The sequence below is a fragment of the Orcinus orca genome, chromosome 13 (assembly GCF_937001465.1).
Source record: "Orcinus orca chromosome 13, mOrcOrc1.1, whole genome shotgun sequence".
NCBI classification, from domain to species: domain Eukaryota; kingdom Metazoa; phylum Chordata; class Mammalia; order Artiodactyla; family Delphinidae; genus Orcinus; species Orcinus orca.
This window is the reverse complement of record NC_064571.1, coordinates 75,133,992-75,154,816: the sequence shown is the minus strand read 5'-3', so window position 1 is coordinate 75,154,816 and position 20,825 is coordinate 75,133,992. Positions and strand designations below refer to the sequence as shown.

The 20,825-nt window shown below is 39.6% G+C and overlaps 1 protein-coding gene and 1 long non-coding RNA gene across 3 annotated transcripts in view; one reads left to right on the top strand and one right to left on the bottom strand.

The window, feature by feature from the left end:
* The window catches only part of LOC125960902 (uncharacterized), a 251,240-nt gene that overhangs the window by 130,188 nt on the left and 100,227 nt on the right, over positions 1 to 20,825 (bottom strand). For both annotated transcript variants that reach the window (XR_007471053.1, XR_007471054.1), the window contains exon 2: positions 11,225 to 11,363. This is a non-coding gene — a long non-coding RNA (uncharacterized LOC125960902). The remainder of the gene's footprint in view (positions 1 to 11,224; positions 11,364 to 20,825) is intronic.
* On the top strand, positions 10,517 to 11,235 carry LOC101280754 (pre-mRNA-splicing regulator WTAP-like). Its single transcript, XM_004274848.3, has one exon. The coding sequence runs from the start codon at positions 10,608 to 10,610 to the stop codon at positions 11,061 to 11,063; it is 456 nt and encodes a 151-aa protein (XP_004274896.2). The 5' UTR covers positions 10,517 to 10,607; the 3' UTR covers positions 11,064 to 11,235.

Below are 20,825 nucleotides of genomic sequence, written 5' to 3'. Positions count from 1 at the left end.
AGGAATTGTATTCCCAGTGGTTGCACGGAGCCTGATTCTGAGAGCACTCAAATAGTTTTCATTTCCAATTCCAATGCTGACTCGAGACTTGAGACTGGGAAGAATACTTATACTTCTCAGGGGCTCTGTTTTCTAAACTTTAAAAAAAATAACTGTATGATTAGGTGACAGTTGTGCTCCCAATTAAGTTCCTCTTTGATAATTGTGAAGTCTCAGGCAGTGTGCGTGATAAGGAGGTGGGTGTTAGAAAAGCATGTTGTTTCAAGGTGTTAATGGTAGAGGGCAGCAATTTGGTCTTTCTCAGACGTGCGTAAAGCACTGACTATGCAGAGCTTACTAACTTGACCAGGGGAGCTGGTAGAGGTGGCAGAAGAGCTCCCTGCTCTAAGCTTCCCAAGTGCAGAAGGGAACCCTGGGCAGGTGGTCTTTTCATTTACAGAAGTTCCTTATTCAACTCACTACCAAGGAATGAACTATCATTATAATAAAAAGCATTTTTACTATTAAAGCTTGCTCTGTAAAGCTTAATTAAGAACAGTTATCTTGGCTGAAAAAATTAACTAAACGTCGAATCACCCATCTATCTACCTGCTGTCTTAAGAAAGGACGGAAGACATGGTTTAATCTTGCTTACTGACTAGGGATCATTACTATGAACATCCACAACTGTGGTGGGTGGTGATGCAGTTGCGTCACTAGTCAGCTTGCCCCTGCACCAGGCATTCCTATTCTAGGATCCATCAGAGCAGAGACCCAAGGATCCCCTACATCCCCTCTCCAATTTGTTCACAAGTTCTAGTGTACATGCTTATATGCATATGATGAGAAAGGATTCCACATTTCCCTTAGACTTTTCAAGAGGTCTGCATCCAAGTTATTAGGAGCACTGAACTATGCTAAGTGGCCCAGAGAGTGATGTTTATGTGACTAAAAATGTGTTAAACCAATGCCATCACCTTCATCTGCTAGCAAGGTGCTAGGCACAAAATGCAAGGAAAATAGATGGTGTTTTAAAAACATACAGACTTGGAAATATGCTAGAGTTATCTTCCTTAGTGACTTAAAGAAGTTGTCTGATAAACAGAACTGATTTTCATGCTGGTTAATTGATGAGCAAAAATCCACATGTTAACTTTGCATGATCTTATTTCTTTTCTATACCCTCCTGAATTTCCCATGCTGCATATTTGCTTCCTTGGGTCTCATTAGTCACCTTGAAGTTTGCCTTATTATCCATCATTTCAAGCAACCTAAACTGTGTATATATACTTCCTTGGGCAGAGGCACAGCATAATATCTGGACCTGACATTTGAGGCTTCATTTTTTAAAAATTCAATTACATTGTAACTGGAAAGAATAACGGCAATTAGCAATGTAAAATGTAAAAGTAATTAATAACCATAAGCATGCATCAGACCCATGAAAGGCCAGTCCCCACCCCCAGTCACTCTCGCCACTTGCCAGCCCCTCAATCTCAGTTATTACACGCCGCTAAAATCCAAAACTACAGCATGGCACTCACCTACAGTACGATTTATTACACCAAACCCAAGCTCTGCTGAGCCCTTATGGTTTATCATTAATAAGGTACCTGTGAGGTCACCATCAAGTCTCAACAAGATACAAGGTTCCAGAGTGTCAGCAATGAAACAAACATCTTGGCTGACGGAAAAAATGGAATTCTCTTCCAAAGCTGAGCCCAGTCCATTTGGCAAAATTAAACAAACAAAAAATGTACATTGACAGTTTTGTGTGTCGAGTATCATGTTTTATAATTTTAAAAAATCCAAGTGAAAAATTATGTGGTCATGAATGAAAACCGTTTAGACAATTAGCTACCTGTTTTCCAGTGGAATTTCAGAGTTCATTCTCATTATTATGGGGAATGAATGTGATCGCAAATTAATGGAATCCTTCCACCTGGTATTAGGAGGTCCTGGACAAAATTGGAGACCAGATGTTTACCAGGAGGTAAGGGAGGACCCATATAGCTGGGAGGATGCCAATTATATCCTTTTTTTTTTTTTTTTTGCGGTACGCGGGCCTCTCACTGTTGTGGCCTCTCCCGTTGCGGAGCACAGGCTCCAGACGCGCAGGCTCAGCGGCCATGGCTCACGGGCCCAGCCGCTCCGCGGCATGTGGGATCTTCCCGGACCAGGGCATGAACCCGTGTCCCCTGCATCGGCAGGCGGACTCTCAACCACTGCGCCACCAGGGAAGCCCAATTATATCCATTTTTTGAACAAAGGATTAGTCTTGTGAGGGGTCAATTTAAGTGATGCCCCAATAAGGTACTGCTAAATTTCAAGAAATACATCTAGCTGAAAATTACTCTGAATTTATTTAGCACTTATTATGGGTCCAGTATTGTTTTTAATAACAGAGAAAAATGTTTTATCCATAGATCTTGTTGTCCATACCATTTGGAAAAATCAAACAAACAGAATATTTCGGGAACAGTTAATCACTGGACTGCATCACATGTTAAGTATCTGAGGAGGACAGGTGTGCTCAGCACAGGGTTTCTGGAGGAGATGAGGCCTGAACTCCAGCTGGAGGTTAATCATTAGCGGAGAAGGGAGGCAAGTGGTCCAGTCCAGGGAGCAAAGAACAGGAATAGCCATAAAGAAATTGAGGAAGGGAAGGAGAGAGAACTGTAAAAGCAAAATGCCAGCGATTGAAAGGATGCATTTCTGAGTTATTTGAAGTCATGAACTATGATTAATTTATGTGTCTGTGACCAACTGCTCATTACAAAGTGAAGCTAAATATACATGATGAATGAATAAAAGAATTAATGATTGAATGAAAAGCGAGCTGAACTTTATTTCATCTTGATCTACCACCTCACCCTTTCCTTAGATGACCACTGCTGCATGAGTAAGACTTCAGGATCCATGGCGTGATATCAAGAACCATATCCCAGAGTCCAGCAGATCTGACATAAAATTCTAGTTCTTCTGACTGCCAGGTGGGTGACCTTGGGTAGTTCATTTTAAAACCCTAAGCCTCATTTTTTTCTCATCTGTAAAATAGGATATTATTCATCTTATCGTTTTATTGTGGAACCTAAATAAAAAACAATTGGTGGGGCTTCCCTGGTGGTGCAATGGTTCAGAATCCGCCTGCCAATGCAGGGGACATAGGTTCAAGCCCTGGTCCGGGGAGATCCCACATGCCACAGAACAACTAAGCCCGTGCACCACAGCTACTAAGGCTGCACTCTAGAGCCTGTGAGCCACAACTACTGAGCCCGCGTGCCACAACTACTGAAGCCCACGCACCGCAATGAAGAGTAGCGCCCGCTCGCTGCAACTAGAGAAAGCCCGCGCGCAGTAACAAAGACCCAATGCAGCCAAAAATAAATAAATAAAATTTAAAAATAATTGGTGAAGTACTTACTCTAGGGCTTGAGACATTGTAATTTGATATTAAACTCAGACATACTAGGAAAGAGGAACGCTGCTGGGAAAAAATGTCTATCCACAAGTGAGTTTTATTAATAAATGTAAATTATTTTAATGACATAGATCCTTGTTTATGGGAATAATTGATATTGGATTCTGGTGGTCCTCACTGGGATATGCTGGGAGACATATTCTGAATTATCTCTAAGCTCCTGAGATACCAGTACTTGTGTTAGGTTTTCATCATCATGTCTAAACATATAGAGCCAAGGGGAGCACAATCTAAGCGCTGTGTCTCTAATATTCTATCTTCTTCCTACACGTCTTTTTAGCAAACCTGGAATGCAGTGCTGCTTTCCAGAATTGTTGGCTTTATCACCGGAAATAATACACAGCACGAAAGCTATTTGAGTTAGAGTCAAACATCTACTTGCATTAGGGAAGACGAACTTCGCTGAAAAGTTTGGAATGTTTCACTTGGTGGAAACTAGGAATGGTCTAGATACACAGGCAAACACATTGGCTGTGAGAGTTCCTTAAGACTGTTACTTTCTGCTGGAGTTAATTGTGCACAAGTTCCCATCCTTCACTGGCTTCTTAACTCCCGAAGGTAAGGTCCTATTTCTTACTATCTGAGTGACATTACTTCGTTGAAATATTGGCTTGTATAAAGCAAGGCACTCTTCCTCTCTCCCTCCCTTTCTGCCTTCCAGCTTTCCCACCTTCCTTCCTTCCCTTTCCAATATTTACTGAGTCATACTACATCATATTACTGTTGGTTGTTGAAATGTTTGGGTTTTACTCTCCTTCTTGGATGAAAAGAATGAGGGCTTCTGGGTCTGTACAGAAATCTCCTATGGGATTATTTCTGGATACACTTGTCATTATTCTGTGTGTGATGTTAGGTATTTGGGGAGATAGCAGGAATCCGGTTATAGAGTCTTGATGTCTATGTAAAAAATTCTAGCTTTATAATGAGTTAACGGAGATATCCCTGAGATCATTATGCAGATGAACAAAGGTCCTTTGTCAGGGCAGAGGAGAACCAACGAAGAAGCAGAGGAAGGAGAGAGCCTTCTGAAAGCTGAGAAACGTGCCTGTCCCCTCATGCCCACTGTCCTCTTCTTCAAAATACGCAGACCAGCCCTCAGACAGAGCTTCTTGGGTGCTGTGTTAGTCAGGGCTCCTGAGAAACAGAACCAACAGGAGAGAGAGAGAGAAGATGGATGGTAGGTAGATAGATAGATGATAGTTAATAGATACGTAGATGGATAAATAGACAGATGGTAGGTAGATAATATTTCATAGAAGAAAGTGGCTTACATGATTATGGAGGCTGATAAGTTCTAAGACCTGCAGTCAGCTTGCTGGAAACCTGGAAAGAGCCGATGTTTCAGTTTGAGTCCAAAGGCAGGAAAGAACTGATGTCCCATTCAAGGCAGTAGTCAGGAGTGTTTCCTCTTACTCGTGGGAGGGTCAGCTTTTCTGTTCTATTCGGGGCTTGTTTCAACTGACGTGATGAGACCCACCCACATTAGAGAGGGCAATCTGCTCTACCTACTCTTCAGATTCACATATTTATCTCATCTAGAAACCCCCTCACAGCCGTACCCAGGATGACGCTTAACCAGATGTCTGGACACCCCATGGTCTAGTCAGGTTGACACAAAAAGTGAACTCTCACAGGTATAAAGAGGTGTGGACATCAGACAGTAGCGGGTGATGTAAGTACTCTGAGTGGGGGAGAAGAAATTCTACTCCTTCAGTGCCTGCTTTGTGTCAATACCTCCAGAGATGTTTGCCTTAGGTCAACCATGTGTTCTGAGAAAAGCCCAGGGAGGAACTGATGTTTGTGAAATATGTCTCTGCTACAAGCCAACAATACACTTTTTATTTCCACCTATTCCTGCACATAAGCCTGACTATGGGACTTTAGCTAAACACTCAATATTCTCATTTTGTGTCTTATTAATCTTTTGCTGACCACTACAGGCCTATTGTGAGTCTCAGGTGGAAATGTAAAACCTGTCTCAGCAGTGGCTCATTAAAGCCCAGAGAGAAATGTCCAGAAAATGCTTTTTAATGTCTGGTTTGGGGTTGTCATCTCTCAGGGTCCGCATGTTATCTCTGCTGAAGGGTTTTCTTCTTCCACTACATGGACCTGGCTCATGTCGGAGCCAGAGGTGATAAAAGAAGGCTGTACATCTACATCTGAGCATACTGGTACCATCTCGATTTCTTTGCCAAGTGCTTTTATTCACTATTAGCGAAATAAGAGATGAAAAAAATAGCTTTCTGAAACCATTCAAATCTTTCCCATTGACAGAAACACAGGAGGCAGAAACACAAATGGTAGGAAGGCAAAATGTGGTCGAACAAGCCAGAGATTTGATCCTCATCTTGCTGCATAGTTGATTCAACTGATTATTGAATTTGCCAAATTAACCATGTGAGTGATACAGATACTGCATTCTTCCAGTGTGAAGTCCTTTCTCCTCAAAAGGTGTGTTTTCTTAAAGATGCTCCTTTGCTTCACCTATCACTAGACCTCGTTTGACACTGAGATGTGATGCTAGGGCAGCACAGGTATGGGCCCTCCTACAAACACTTGGCATGGCTGGGAAACCAAAGGTTCATGCCAAGAATGGGTGGGGAGGTACCCATACGTAAGAGGGCTTTTATCCCAACTTAGCTTAATGAAATGAAATAGGATGTCAATACTTTGAAACTTAGATTGACACATGGATGTGAAAACAAAACACAACCCTTGAAGTAGCACACAATCTGGGTGATCTTAGGGAAGAGTTTCTTAAAGTCGAAGATGATCACATTGTTCTACACAACCTTGGCTGTACAGATGAGCTGTGCTGAGGTCCACAGACCATACCTACGGAGATGAAAAGACTGGAAGCACAGAGGTGTGAAAACACTGTTCAGGCAGAATGAAACAGCGAAGACAAAATGATTTTAGCTACCCCTACCTAGCCCTAGAGGCTTTAAAAAAAATCTGTGTATTAACTAGTGGGAAGCAGCCACGTAGCACAGGGAGATCAGCTCGGTGCTTTGTGACCACCTAGAAGGGTGGGATAGGGAGGGTGGGAGGGAGACGCCAGAGGGAGGGGATATGGGGATATATGTATACGTATAGTTGATTCACTGTGTGATACAGCAGAAACTAACACACCATTGTAAAGCAATTATACGCCAATAAAGATGTTAAAAAAAAACTATTTTTTTTAAATTTTGTATTGCCTGTTTCCATGCTATTCACTCCTTCCCCACTCTCTGAAATGAAAGTCCCACAAGTGCAGGAACACTGTCTCTCTTATTCATATTTATATTTTCAGAATCTAGAATAGTACACAGAATGAGGTAGGTTTCTGGGAAACACATTTGGATTAATTCACCAAAAACATACAAAAACCGAGAAATATTCATTAGCCCTTGAAATCAGGGATAAACAAAGTGCAAGGTTTCAGACTGAGAAAGAAAACGGTCAATTAAGGGAACTGCCTGGTAGTCCAGCGGTTAGGACTCCGTGCTGTCACTGCTGAGAGGGCATGGGTTCAATACCTGGTGGGGGAACTGAGATCCCCACAAGCCACGCAGCACGGCCAAAAAAAAAGAAAGAAAGAAAAGGGTCAACTGAGGTAAATGAATAGGGTTACTTAATGTTATGTCATCTGCACCCGCAGGCTCCAAGTGGCAGGGTTGGAAGTCAAGATCTAGCTGTGACGCAGTGACAGCGAAATGAATGGATAACTTATGGAAATTAATCAGATGCTTATAAATGTAGCGGCATGTGGTGGTCCTCACTCACAGGGAATTTTTAACGTTCATGCCATGTGAATTGAAGAGTGATGCTTTTTTCTGCGTTGGTATCCAACAGTACTGGGAGCAGAGGAAAAATGGAAAAAAGTCTCTTCAACTGAGGAAAACAGCTCACTGCTTCCTCCCTGCATAAGGTAAAATGTGAATCTAGCAAAGCAACCCTCCCTGGTGCCGCTAGGCTTGATTTTAGAATGTGGTCTCAAATAATATAAGCTAAAGTGAGTAAAATGGAGATAAGAAATTGAAATTCTGAGAGAACATGAGTGAGTGAGGGGAAAGTATGGGGATCTGGGGTTACAGGTAAAAGTGGATAGGATTTTCTCCTAAAGGAGACAGGACATCTTGTCTCTGACCCCTGGGGGCAGGAGGTAAAGACAGTTATAAATAAATAACACTTTTTATCTTGGTGGGAGAGAGGAAGAATTTAGAGAAATTATTCATGGCCTCTCCAATATTCTTCAAGAACTAAAAGGCAAATTTGTCTGCTGAGGATAAAAGTATGTACTTGGGGGCTTCCCTGGTGGCGCAGTGGTTGAGAGTCCGCCTGCCGATGCAGGGGACACGGGTTCGTGCCCTGGTCTGGGAGGATCCCACATGCCGCGGAGCGGCTGGGCCCGTGAGCCATGGCCGCTGAGCCGGCGCATCCGGAGCCTGTGCTCTGCCACGGGAGAGGCCACAACAGTGAGAGGCCCGCGCACCACAAAAAAAATAATAATAAAAATAAATAAAAGTATGTACTTGGATAACAGGTTTAAGAGACTATCAAAGTTTTAAAATAGTAATTGAGAAGAATCAGAGCAATCCTACCTAGGAAGAAAACCCCAAATGATTGCTGAGCGATGCTGAGACTCTTACAACAGTGGATGGACATGTTTTTACTGTGTCACCCACAGGCATGAGGATGGTGTCCTCTTCAAAATCCCCAGTCACCCAGGTATGCAACTGGAGAGATCACAGCATCCACCCAGGCCTAGTCCACCTAGAGAGGTGGCAGGTAGCAAGGTAACTGACAGTTCTAGTGAGAGAGGAGTTCGGATGCGTCACCTCAGTCAGCTGGTGGCACCACTAGTCCCCTGGTCACTGTCACTTCACACCTGGAGGGCAGAATCATCTTTCAAATTCTTTAGGCACCTTGCCAACAACAGAAGAAAATCCAATCTATTTTCCATGGACACTGTGTGATGTGTCCTTCAGGAAATGGCCCCAACCTGCCTCCTCAGCCTTACACCTTTAATGCCTCTTTGTCAAATCCGTCTCAGTGCTTGGTGGATTCTTTTTCGAATGGGGACCGATTTCTGCCTTATACATTACAATATTGTGACTTCTACCCAAACCTGCTAGAACATTTCAATTCTCTGTGGTTTTGCACAATCTGTTCCTTCTTCTTAAATTCCTTCCCCTCCACCCCCCACCTGGGGATTCAGAGTCATGGTTCCCAACAATCATCATATATCACTCTGACTGTCAAGCTCTCATTTCATAATTTCAATGAGTTTGATATATGCAAAGTGAATCACTCTTTTCTTTATACAAATTTTATAACCTGTCCACCATATTTCCAAACTTACTTTATTGTAATTATGCATTTAAAAAATGTTTCTCCTACTTGGTTATGATCACATTAATAACAATGACTTCCCAGAACGTTTTTTTTTTTACCCTCAGAACTTAGATATTATGTGAAGCACAGGAGTTACTCAATAATACACATGGGCCTGAAGACATGGTGGCTGTAGAGTTAGGTATCAGGGATAATACAGATTTGAATAGGAAAGGGGCACCAAGAAGGCAATTCTCAGAGAAGGAAAGATGCAAAGAGACTTAGGTTTGGAAGATAATGACAGACCTGCCTTCAGAAACTGCTTCAGAGAGTAAGACATAATATGGTTGCAAAGGTCAGATGAACTAAATTATAGAAAACTTTTAAAACTATATGATGGAGATTAGATGAGATATTGTAGACAATTAGAATTTGAATGATTAAAAGGCCTTCATTCTCTTTTATGAAAAACAGTTTAGGAGATGAAATTACTAAAAAGTATTAATATTATGCTAAGATATTTACCAGTCCATCCTTTTCTACAGCCATATGTAAAAGTAGTTTCTTTATTCACTTAGCTGAGTTGAGGGATTAAATTATTTAAAACATCAAAAAACAAAACTATTCTAAAATGAAAGGTGTCATACTTAAAATTAAATTGCAGATGACGGAAGCCATACACAAAAGAGTACAATTCCCTACAATTCCATTACTCGAAGCACAAAAACATGAAAACACACTGATTTATTTTGTCAGCAATCAGGATAGTGGTTATACTATTGGATGTGGTAGAGACTAGGATGGACCAGGAAGAGAGCTTCTGTGCTGCTGGATTATTCTCTCTCCCTCTCTCTCCTTTTTTTTTTTTTTTTTACAATTTAAGTGCTAGCTACGCAGATGTGTTCAGATTATGAAAGTGTATCAAACTGTACCTTTTCCTGAATGTATATCACTTTAATAAAAACATTTTAAAAGTGTAAGTGAGGCTGAGAGTACAAAAATATATATAATACACAGAAAAGGTTACTGTGTCTAATGTTAAAAGACCTCCAGCCAATTCATTCAAAAAAGACAAATAACTAAAGAGAAAAATGGGCAAAGAATAATAACAAGAAACTCCTAGAAAGCATAAAAATGACTAATAAACATTTTTTAAAGATCTGCATTTAATTATTGATCTGGAAGGTGCAAATTCAAACAACTAGCTACCATTTTTCATCTAGCAGGTTAGCAAACATTAAGAAGATGGATAATACCATTATGGCAGCCTTTACAGAGTACATACCGTGTGATGACACTCTTCTATATGCTTTATTTTTTTCTTATAATCCTCACTTAACTTGTGGTCTCATTTTTAATCTCCATTTTATAGGAAATATTAGTACTTTTCTCACATAGTAAGTGCTAAAGTTAGGCTTCAAAGCAGGCAGTCTGACCTCAAAACCCATTAATTTAACTACCATTTTATGTTGTTTCTCTATTGGAATTCTGCATGTTAGTAATGAACATCTCTCCTCCTTGATATTCTCACTTATTCACAAACTGGACACAACAGTAATGTGGGAAGTTTTAAAATTATATATTAGTTCTATTATGGTGGTTATTAAAATTGCTATTTTAATACTTTTCCCTGTTAGGGAACTGAGCACAAGTACCCTAAAACAACTTTAAAGACAATTCTTCCTGGTCCTTTTAAAAAAATTAAGGAGGAGGAGCGCGGGGGCCGGCGGCAGCCGGGTCGGGCGGCCTGGGCAGCGAGCGGGTAGCGCAGGGTCAGCCTATGTGACTGGGCGGCGCCGGCGCGGCCTCCGTCAGGGGAGGATTCAAGATGACCAACAAGGAACCTCTTCCTAAAAAGGTTCGACTGAGTGAAACAGACTTCAAAGTGATGGCACGAGATGAATTAATTCTCAGGTGGAAACAATATGAAGCATATGTACAAGCTTTGGAGGGCAAGTACACAGATCTTAACTGTAATGATGTAACTGGCTTAAGGGAATCTGAAGAAAAACTAAAGCAACAACAGCAAGAGTCTGCACGCAGGGAAAACATTCTTGTAATGCGACTAGCAACCAAGGAGCAAGAGATGCAGGAGTGGACTACTCAAATCCAGTACCTCAAGCAAGTCCAGCAGCCTAGCGTTGCCCAACTGAGATCAACAATGGTAGACCCAGCGATCAACTTGTTTTTCCTAAAAATGAAAGGTGAACTGGAACAGACTAAAGACAAACTGGAACAAGCCCAAAATGAACTGAGTGCCTGGAATTTTACGCCTGATAGGTAAACAAATCATACTCCCCAGTCAAGACTTCCCTGACAGTCCCACTACGAGAAAGCTGTGGTGGGACAGCCAAGTACTCGTTTCCACACCAAGACTCAGACTTTTTGAGCCAAAAAGCCACATTCTTATACTATCCAGCTTGTAATGGTTAATGTAAAACTTACCAGATGAACCTTGTGTTTCAGCTTTTTTCTCTTCCCCCTCCCCTTGCTTCAGAGGCCTGATGGCGTCAGACTATTCCGAAGAAGTGGCCACCTCCAAAAAATTCCCCTTCTGGGACATGTAGACACTTGAGAAGTGTTTCTGTTTGAAGAAAATAAAGGGAGAAACAGAAGTCTTAAGTCTGTGGCACACTGTGTCTTCAGACAGTTTGGAGGAATGAAAACCTAGAGATTTAAAATCATGGACTGAACATGTAAAATTCCAGTAAATGTAAAGATGGAATATGCATCGCTCTTAACCTTGAGCATAGTGACTTAGAGACACTGTATATCAGTTTTGCCAATAAGACTGTGGACTTCGTGATTGTTGTTGAACTTCTGGGTCAAACTCAAATGAGGTGAATTTTGCCTTTAAAGGGTTTATTTGCTAAGAACCAACTTAATAGTCATGAGAGAATCAAATAATAGATGTCAGTACAAGTAGTTCATATATTTAACCATTCAGTTTGGGGCTCCATATTACTTGATTGAGCCTTAAATCAATGTGGTTTTACTCAATGGTTTGTTCTTTGAATGATTGCTAATACTGTAGATAATCTTATTGAGGACTGTACAAATAATGAAGGTGTGGTATCAAACTTCAGGTCTAAACTGTTTGAAGCATTATAAACATTCATTTCACAACTAGATTGTATAAGGATATTAGCTGTGATGAGACTCACTGTGTTATTTTTTTCAGTAGTGAAATTTATTAAATCCCCATTCCATTCAACAGGCACATGGTGAAAGAGCATTGTCGTTGGTGTTAATGGGGGAATGTGTTCCTTCATTGTATTTGGGCCTTTTGTATTGCACTCTTGATGTTAAATTAAATGTGCCTTGAAAAAAAAATTAAAATTATGCATTATAATATTTATATAACAATATATATTTAAATAAATATGTAAATACAAATATAATATTATATTTGACATATAATGTTTAAATTTAATGTGTGCAAGATGTTGATTTGATACATTTATATATTATAATATGATTGCTATTGTAGTGATAGTTAGCATTGAAGTCATTTAGTTGAACAACTGAGGTGGAACAAATATTGGGCTTATGTTTCAAGAACAGAGTATTTATAAATACTGAGAGAGTAGGAATGCTATAACTAAACAAATATCAGGAAATAGAAATAATTTCTTCATCTCTTGTAACCTAAGGTCAATGAAAAATAGGTTGTTAAGAGAACAAGAAACATAAAAACTAAGTATTACAAATTTTTTCATTGCTAAATAGATACTACTTTTCAAAAAACCTAATGGTTAATTACATAAAGTTAAAGTTACCTTTATGAAACCACCAGAAGAAAATACACAACCCTTCAAAATTATCAGAACTCATATGTAAAACATAGCAAGGAAGGTCACCATATAAAGATCTAAAAAGCACAGAAAAATATCATGAAAAATCTAAAGCCAAACCTATCTGTCATATACATGCATGTGTAGATTGGCTAAAACCACCAACTGAAAGAATCAGTATCAGCTGGACCACAAATCAAAACCTCATATACTGTATATGAGACATTGGAATATTACTCAGCCATAAAAAGAAATGAAATTGAGTTATTTGTAGTGAGGTGGATGGACCTAGAATCTGTCATACAGAGTGAAGTAAGTCAGAAAGAGAAAAACAAATACCATATGCTAACACATATATATGGAATCTAAAAAAAAATGGTTCTGAAGAACCCAGGGGCAGGACAGGAATAAAGATGCAGACGTAGAGAATGGACTTGAGGACACGGAGAAGGGGAAGAGTAAGCTGGGACGAAGTGAGAGAGTGGCGTGGACACATATACACTACCAAATGTAAAATAGACAGCTAGTGGGAAGCAGCCACATAGCACAGGGAGATAAGCTTGGTGCTTTGTGACCACCTAGAAGGGTGGGATAGGGAGGGTGGGAGGGAGATGCAAGAGGGAGGAGATATGAGGATATAGGTATATGTATAGCTGATTGATTCACTTTGTTATAAAGCAGAAACTAACACACCATTGTAAAGCAATTATACTCCAATAAAGATTAAAAAAATTTAAAAATTAAGATTAAAAGATTTAAAAAATTAAAAAAGAAAGAGACATGCTTAAATCACTCAGAAAGGCTATCAACGTTTTAAATTATAGTGAGTTGGTAAAATGTCCTTCACCTACACAGGCAGAAACTACAGATAATGATGTGATTTAAGGAAGCAGAGATTAATCATAAGAAGCTGCCTCTTGTTTCTGAACCACATTGAGAACTTAATTCAAGAATACAGATGAAGCAGAATACTGTGGCTATTTTGGTAAAATTACATTGGGGACATGGTTTGGACTCAAGGTTCATTCTTCAGTTCCTGAATTGAATTGATTCACTCAAGGAAAACATTTGTAGGAGCCCTGGCCCTGCCCTGGTCTTGGCTCTCCTGAAACTTGTAGACCTTTTGTAAAAATTCTCTATGGCTGTTGAGAATTAGAAAGTGAGCCTGATTTCTTTTTTTTTCATTTTGAAAGAGTTGTTTTCTTCTGCCTAGATGACTGAAAATGTCTTTATTCATTCATGAAGTTCAATAATTTAATGAGGATATGTTGTGATGGTAGCTGCTCTGTATGAATTCTTCTGTAAAAGGCACATGCTGTATTTGTTAAAATCAAGTTCAGCTGCAATTATCAGCAAACCCCCAAATAACAGTAAGTTAACAAGATAATAGTTTATTCTCCACTCAGATTCAAGATATCTGGAGGAAGCCACTGTGTTACTATTCCAGGCACCATAAGGAGAAATGCTGGGAAATGAGCAAACTGTGTTCCTTTGATAATACTTCTTAAAATTTGAACATACTTTTCTTGCTTACATCCTGTTGGCCAAAACTTAGTTATATGATCACAACAGAGCAGCAAAGGCAGTGGGGAAATGCTGTTTTTATTCCAAGTAAGCTTTTCCCAAATCCTCTGTTTGCACTGATATGGTCTGATATGACTTGAATTGTCTTTGAGTCTTTCCCACCTCATGTGAGAGTCATTTGCCTACCTCTCTGGGCTGCCATTTGAGGATGAGATAGTATAGTTACTATCTTTTCTGTATCCTGAGGGCACAGATGGATTTGGGGAAAAGGGGATTGCAGAGAGAACACAACTAGGGAGATGTATAACCTATCTTGGAAGCTGTGGACTTGCAATCTTTTCTGAGATCATTTAGTCTACTCAGGAATTGATCCTATTCCCATTGAGTAATACCCTTGGGTCTCAGTCCAAAGAAGCCCCTTAGTTTCCATCAGAGAGAACCAGTCATGCTATTCATCATTCTTTTCCCTCACTGGTAACATTGTAACAGTTGTTTCCACTCTGCCACTAAGAAGTCATAAGAGGCAGAATATACTAAAGACTGTGGAGAAGACCCATTTTTGATATTTCAAACGAAAATCTAGGGTAACTTCCCCAAGGCTCTCAGGAAATGTGTACAGAAAAACTGAGCAAATTTGCTGAGGTCCATGAAAAAGACTTGAATAAAATAAAGATATAGCCCTAAGTTAAATGGCAAGAATTAATATTGTAAAATTTGTAAAAAGATCTCTAAGTATTAATTTGCAGATCTAATGCAAACCAATCTTATCCTGGCATAATTTCCTTAAGAAATGAAAACATAAGTCAAATTATATGAATGATTTATATAGAATAATAAATGTCTAAGAATTGCAAATAAGTTTTTATTTTAAGTAAAGAGTGATGAGAATAGATTTTCTCTACCAGAGAGTAAAATATATTTTAAAGCTGTAATAACTAAAATATGTGGTATCAGGCCAAGAAAAAGCAGATGCATTAGTGCCATATGTTGGAAAATTCGGAGGAAAGATTATCTATAAAATCATAGTATATGATCAAGTAAGTCTTTCAAATCCAAGGAAAAGGGTATTTTAAAAAAAAGTCTAAACACGTAGAAAAGAGCTAAATAAAATCCCTAAACCGTATATGACACCAAAAAGCATAAAATGCATTGAATATTGAAACTTAGAAAATGTGTTCAAATAGTAAGAATATTTTACTAAATATTCATTAGTGAAAAATATGATTGTGCCTACTTACAAAACACACCAGTAAAAGTAAAACTTAGGAGATCTGAGTAAGATCAGTGAATTGTATTAATGTCAATATCCTGGTTATAATAATATACTAGTTTTGCAAAATGTCACTTTTGGGGGAAACTAGGCAAAATGTACAAAGGATCTCTCTGTATTCTTTTTTTTTTTTTTTTTTTTGCGGTACGCGGGCCTCTCACTGTTGTGGCCTCTCCCGTTGCGGAGCACAGGCTCCGGACGCGCAGGCTCAGCGGCCATGGCTCACGGGCCCAGCCGCTCTGCGGCACGTGGGATCTTCCCGGATCGGGGCACAAACCCGTGTCCCCTGCATCGGCAGGCGGACTCTCAACCACTGCACCACCAGGGAAGCCCTCTCTGTATTCCTTTTTTTACACCTGAATGTTAATCTATAATTATCTCAATAAAAATTTCAAATAAAAGCCTATAAATCTGAAACAGACCCTGCAAGTAGGCAATGACATAGAAAAAGTTCAGGCTCCAGACCCAACAAACCCTGGACCCTTCCTTCCAACCTACATTGTTAATGTTTGTATTTGTTCATCACAGACTTTGAGTGTCACAGTAAGGAGAATGAGCAGAATTGGGATTAGAATGGAGCAAAAGCTGTAATATTGATGCCCGTTAAACCATGATCTTGGGTCACTGTATCTTTAGTTCCAATGATGATCTATCAGATGTCACAAGATCAATGCAATTAACTAATGATCTACAAATCAAATAGCATTTTTCTTGTTAAACGGGAATGAATATGAATTTAAATTTCAATCTTTACATGGAAAGTATACTGGTAAATGAGAAAAGCATACTACAAAAGAGTACTAGGAGCAAGATACTATTTGGGGGGAATCACACATTTAGACAAATGTACCTGTATATAAAAGAAAGTGCTCGTGTGACTGTTACGGTCTTTGTGTGAATCTTTTATGCTTTCTCTGAGTGCGTGCATAAGATTCTGCTTCCTGAACACAATGAAGACCTGTAACAGAGAGTGTTCATCACAGAATGTTTTCTGCACCAGCCCTTGCAGCTTGATTTCTCTATCAACTTCACTGACCCTTCAAAGAAATACACTGTGATTGTAATATCTGCCATCTTCAGGCTCCTCAAGGTCACGTTATTCAAAACTTGACCTCTGGCCTGCACTCATTATTTTCTGATTGCAATTTATTTAATAACCATCCCCTATCTGCCCTCATTTAATTTCTGATTGCAATTCATTTGTAAAAACTCACAACAGGCAAAGGTATGGCCTCAGTATTGAGGTGGATGGACCTAGAGTCTGTCATACAGAGTGAAGTAAGTCAGAAAGAGAAAGACAAATACCGTATGCTAACACATATATATGGAATCTAAGAAAAAAAAATGTCATGAAGAACCTAGGGGTAAGACGGGAAAAAAGACACAGACCTACTAGAGAATGGACTTGAGGATATGCGGAGGGGGAATGGTAAGCTGGGACAAAGTGAGAGAGTGGCATGGACATATATACACTACCAAACGTAAAACAGATAGCTAGTGGGAAGCAGCCGCATAGCACAGGGAGATCAGCTCGGTTCTTTGGGACCACCTAGAGGGGTGGGATAGGGAGGGTGGGAGGGAGGGAGATGCAAGAGGGAAGAGATATGGGAACATATGTATATGTATATGTATAACTGATTCACTTTGTTATAAAGCAGAAACTAACACACCGTTGTAAAGCAATTATACTCCAATAAAGATGTTTAAAAAAAAAAGGTATGGCCTCAGACGAACAGGTTTCCTTTTAAAGAATTTAAGAACCAAGTCAATGTGATTTTCCTTCCCTTATAGCCTGTAACAGTAGAAGGAGGAAGGCCCATTACCCTGCTCAATGAAATGCTGCGGACTCAGCATGTGCTTCAGTTTGTTTTAAATGTTTATAAATGTTTATTATTCCTTCCTTTCCTTCCTTATTACTTATTAGCATCTCCTCTCTTATGGCTTCTGTTTACTCAAAAGGAAATATACCAAACATCTTTGGGGGTGAGTGAAGTGTACCAACTCTATCTTTTAGCATGATGCTGACACATGCTCAGCTAGAAAATTATCCCCATTTCAACTGCTTGTCTTAACAGATCAGTGTGAATGTAAATGAAGGAAATGAGTGAATAGAGATTTATATTTTTACTGAAGGGGAAAAAATGTGCTAAATAAACTGTATCCAGTGTCCTACTTAACCAGTCTCAGATGCTGTGCCTGGGTTTACAGAGAGAAAGCCATGCTCTCTGTTGGAGGAAGACATAAATATATCCCTTCCCACTGTCTCATCTTTATTTTTCATCCCAAACAGATACGTGGGCTTGGAATGTTTTTCTCACCCCATTCAGATATTTGACATTTCTCAAGGCTAAGCCTCCAATACTGGTCCTTTGTTCACAAATACTCCTGCCTGATGACCATTCTGCAATCAACAGCCTGGCTTCCCCAGCCTTACAGACCTGATGATCTTTAGCTGTAGCTTCCTATTGTTATCTCAGTGCAGAGCAGACCACACCTGCAAGTCTTCTTTGCAGAAATCACAACCTTGAGCCTCTCAGAGATTTGGTTGCATTGCTAATCAACTAGAAGCCCACTGAAGACATCTGTGTCATCTTAATCATTCTATGTGCCAAAAAGGAACAGAAAAAAATTGTTGATGTGGCCACTTAGAAGTCACAGTCAAATTCAGGAGTCCCAAAATTGCAGAGTCTATGGGTAATGCAAAGATTAGCAATCAAACGGTTAACCTGAATTTAATGTTATAAATACTAACTGGCGGGCTTCCCTGGTGGCGCAGTGGTTGAGAGTCCGCCTGCCGATGCTGGGGACACGGGTTCGTGCCCCGGTCCGGGAAGATCCCACATGCCGCGGAGCAGCTGGGCCCGTGAGCCATGGCCGCTGAGCCTGCGCATCCGGAGCCTGCGCTCCGCAACGGGAGAGGCCACAACAGTGAGAGGCCCGCGTACTGCAAAAAAAACAAACAAAAAAACAAAAAAAAAAACACTAACTAGCAATAAGTTTGGAAGCAATTACACATACTGAAGAATTAAAATCAATCAGTTTCACTGAATTTACTTTGGATCATATGGCAGACAGCTAAGTGCCTTGTGGCAGATTTATTTTTCCCTGTTAATATAATCAGTGGATCAGTTTCCACCAATCTCAATGCCTGGCACAGTGGCTGACAGGTCCCATGGGTGTGAACACCAGGAAATACATTTCAAGGAGAATGAATGGAAGAAAGTTATAACTATACTCAGTATAGTTGTAACGGTAGATTGACAGTAGATTCAATCCATTCTTCAGTTAATAATTCAATGTAATTTACAGACACACTCTCCCCATCTAACTTCATCATGCAATAGTTACTTAGACAAGGAGGTACAAGATTTTTTTAAAGTCCAAAATTCTGTGATATTCATAATAGCATTGCTGATTTTGAGGGGAGAACAGAATCACATCCAGTAATAGCTCTTATCTCTAGAATAAAATGTTTTTAGCTAGTCTCTTTGGGCCCCTTAAATCCTCAGAACTATAATTTTGTGATACTTTTGTCACTGGCGATATTAAGGGCAGAATCACTTATGAGATTCATCTGTGACTCAGTGGCCCTTGTGATTGATATCACATATGCAATGAAAGTTTATGGAAATGTCATATAATTACGATGATAGTGAAAAGATGCAGCTGCTTTTTATGGAGTATTTACTCTACGCTAGTTGCATGTAGACATTATTTTAAGTATCATCATCAAGTGAGGAAAATAAAGGGACCCTGGAGATCTAAGGCACTACATTCAGATATGGGCTTCATTAATTGCCCCTAAAGTAAGCTGTGCTTTAAAGCTCATAGTCATAATAGTATCTGCAATTGTGAAAGTGGGCTTTAGAGACAGAACTGAGTTGAAATCAAAACTCCATTATTTACTAACTTTTCAGGTTTTTCTACACTTCAGTTTCCTTAACTGCAAAACAAGGATGGCAATGGTGTGTGCCTCACAGAATTGTTGCATAGATGACGTAAGCATCCTGATTCTGACAGTGCCTGATTCAAACAAATGTTAACTGATACTGTTAACAGTATCATTTGTTATCATTACTATGCGTTCAATCATATATTCATTCTTTAAATGTCTTATTATTGCCTAGGATTTAATGCTCCTGTAATGGACACTAGAAATGGTCAGTTCTACTTTTTCAGGTGGCAATGGTGCCATTTCAGTAATGCCAGGATAATTTAGTCCTCCTCAAAAATACACCCTTCATTTGAAATACCTGAGAGCTTTAAAGGTCATCATTAACTATTTCTGCACTTCCAATATGGTAGGCACTAGCCACACATGGCTGTTTAAAATTAAGACAATGAAATAAAATAAATGAGATCAAAATAAAAATTAAGTTCCTTGATCATACTAGCCACATTTCATCTGGAACATTTGCATCAACACAGAAAGTTGTATTGGACAGAAACAGATACCTTTAATTGTTTCCTGCTAAAGTTCAGGTAACCAAGCAATCATTCCTTATTTATACCTGTGAGTCAAAGTATGCTTAGAACATTTTCTAAAACCACGTTTTGATATGGAGAATAGGGGAAGGGAACATGAAGGCACTGGGGAAAAATCTTCAGGACTTTTCCATTTTAAACATATTCAATTTCTGTGCTATGTGCACACCTGTAGCTTATAAAATTGTCTATAGATTCGACACCTCTGAAAGAAGACCCTCAGTATTTCCAGATCCTACCATTTAATTAGCACTCTACTGTTTGGCATTACCCAAGGATATTGGTGTGAGCTAACCTCACTCAGGAGGAAAAGATATCAGCCTGAGAACAAACACTCTTGAGTCAAGATGAGAAATCAATCTCAGAGAGCTTGGTATGAGTGAGATTGTCTGAAATGCTCCTCTGCCCTCGTGTTGATCTCTCCCTCCCATATATCAGCACAGACCTTGGAAGACTCCAGATATTATGCTCTAGTAAGTTTAGAGCCTGCTGTCAAAAAAGGACCCAAATACCACTGCATGTGCATATACACAAAGCTACAAAAACAAACACAAAAATCAAACACTCACACCCAAAGAAGCCAGCAACTCTATTTGAACAGATCTTACTTTCCCAATGAAAGCAAAACTCATCACTTCCCAAGTTAGAACAGCTGAGACCCATCAACCAACGGAAAATAATTTGTTCATAGTAGAAGCTGTCACCGGCTATTACCACGTGGAACGTGAAGCAGACCTCGGCTCCCAGACTTGGGCAGGCCCACTCCCATTTCACTTGACAGCTGTGGACACTGGAATAATATAAAACATAACCTAATCAACAGACTGTGAAAAATCTGAAAGCTAAAGACAGATGTTCAACTGCCGTCACCACCTTTCATATTTAATTATATTTATGTGGGGAAAACAAGTGATAAGTCCACTCCTCTAAGGAGGCCTACTTTACTATTAACTTAATGACAGGGTGGGTATGG

What these genes read in the sequence shown, in the direction of transcription:
- LOC101280754 (XM_004274848.3), top strand. Translation starts at nt 10,608, where the DNA reads ATGACCAACAAGGAACCTCTTCCTAAAAAGGTTCGACTGAGTGAAACA.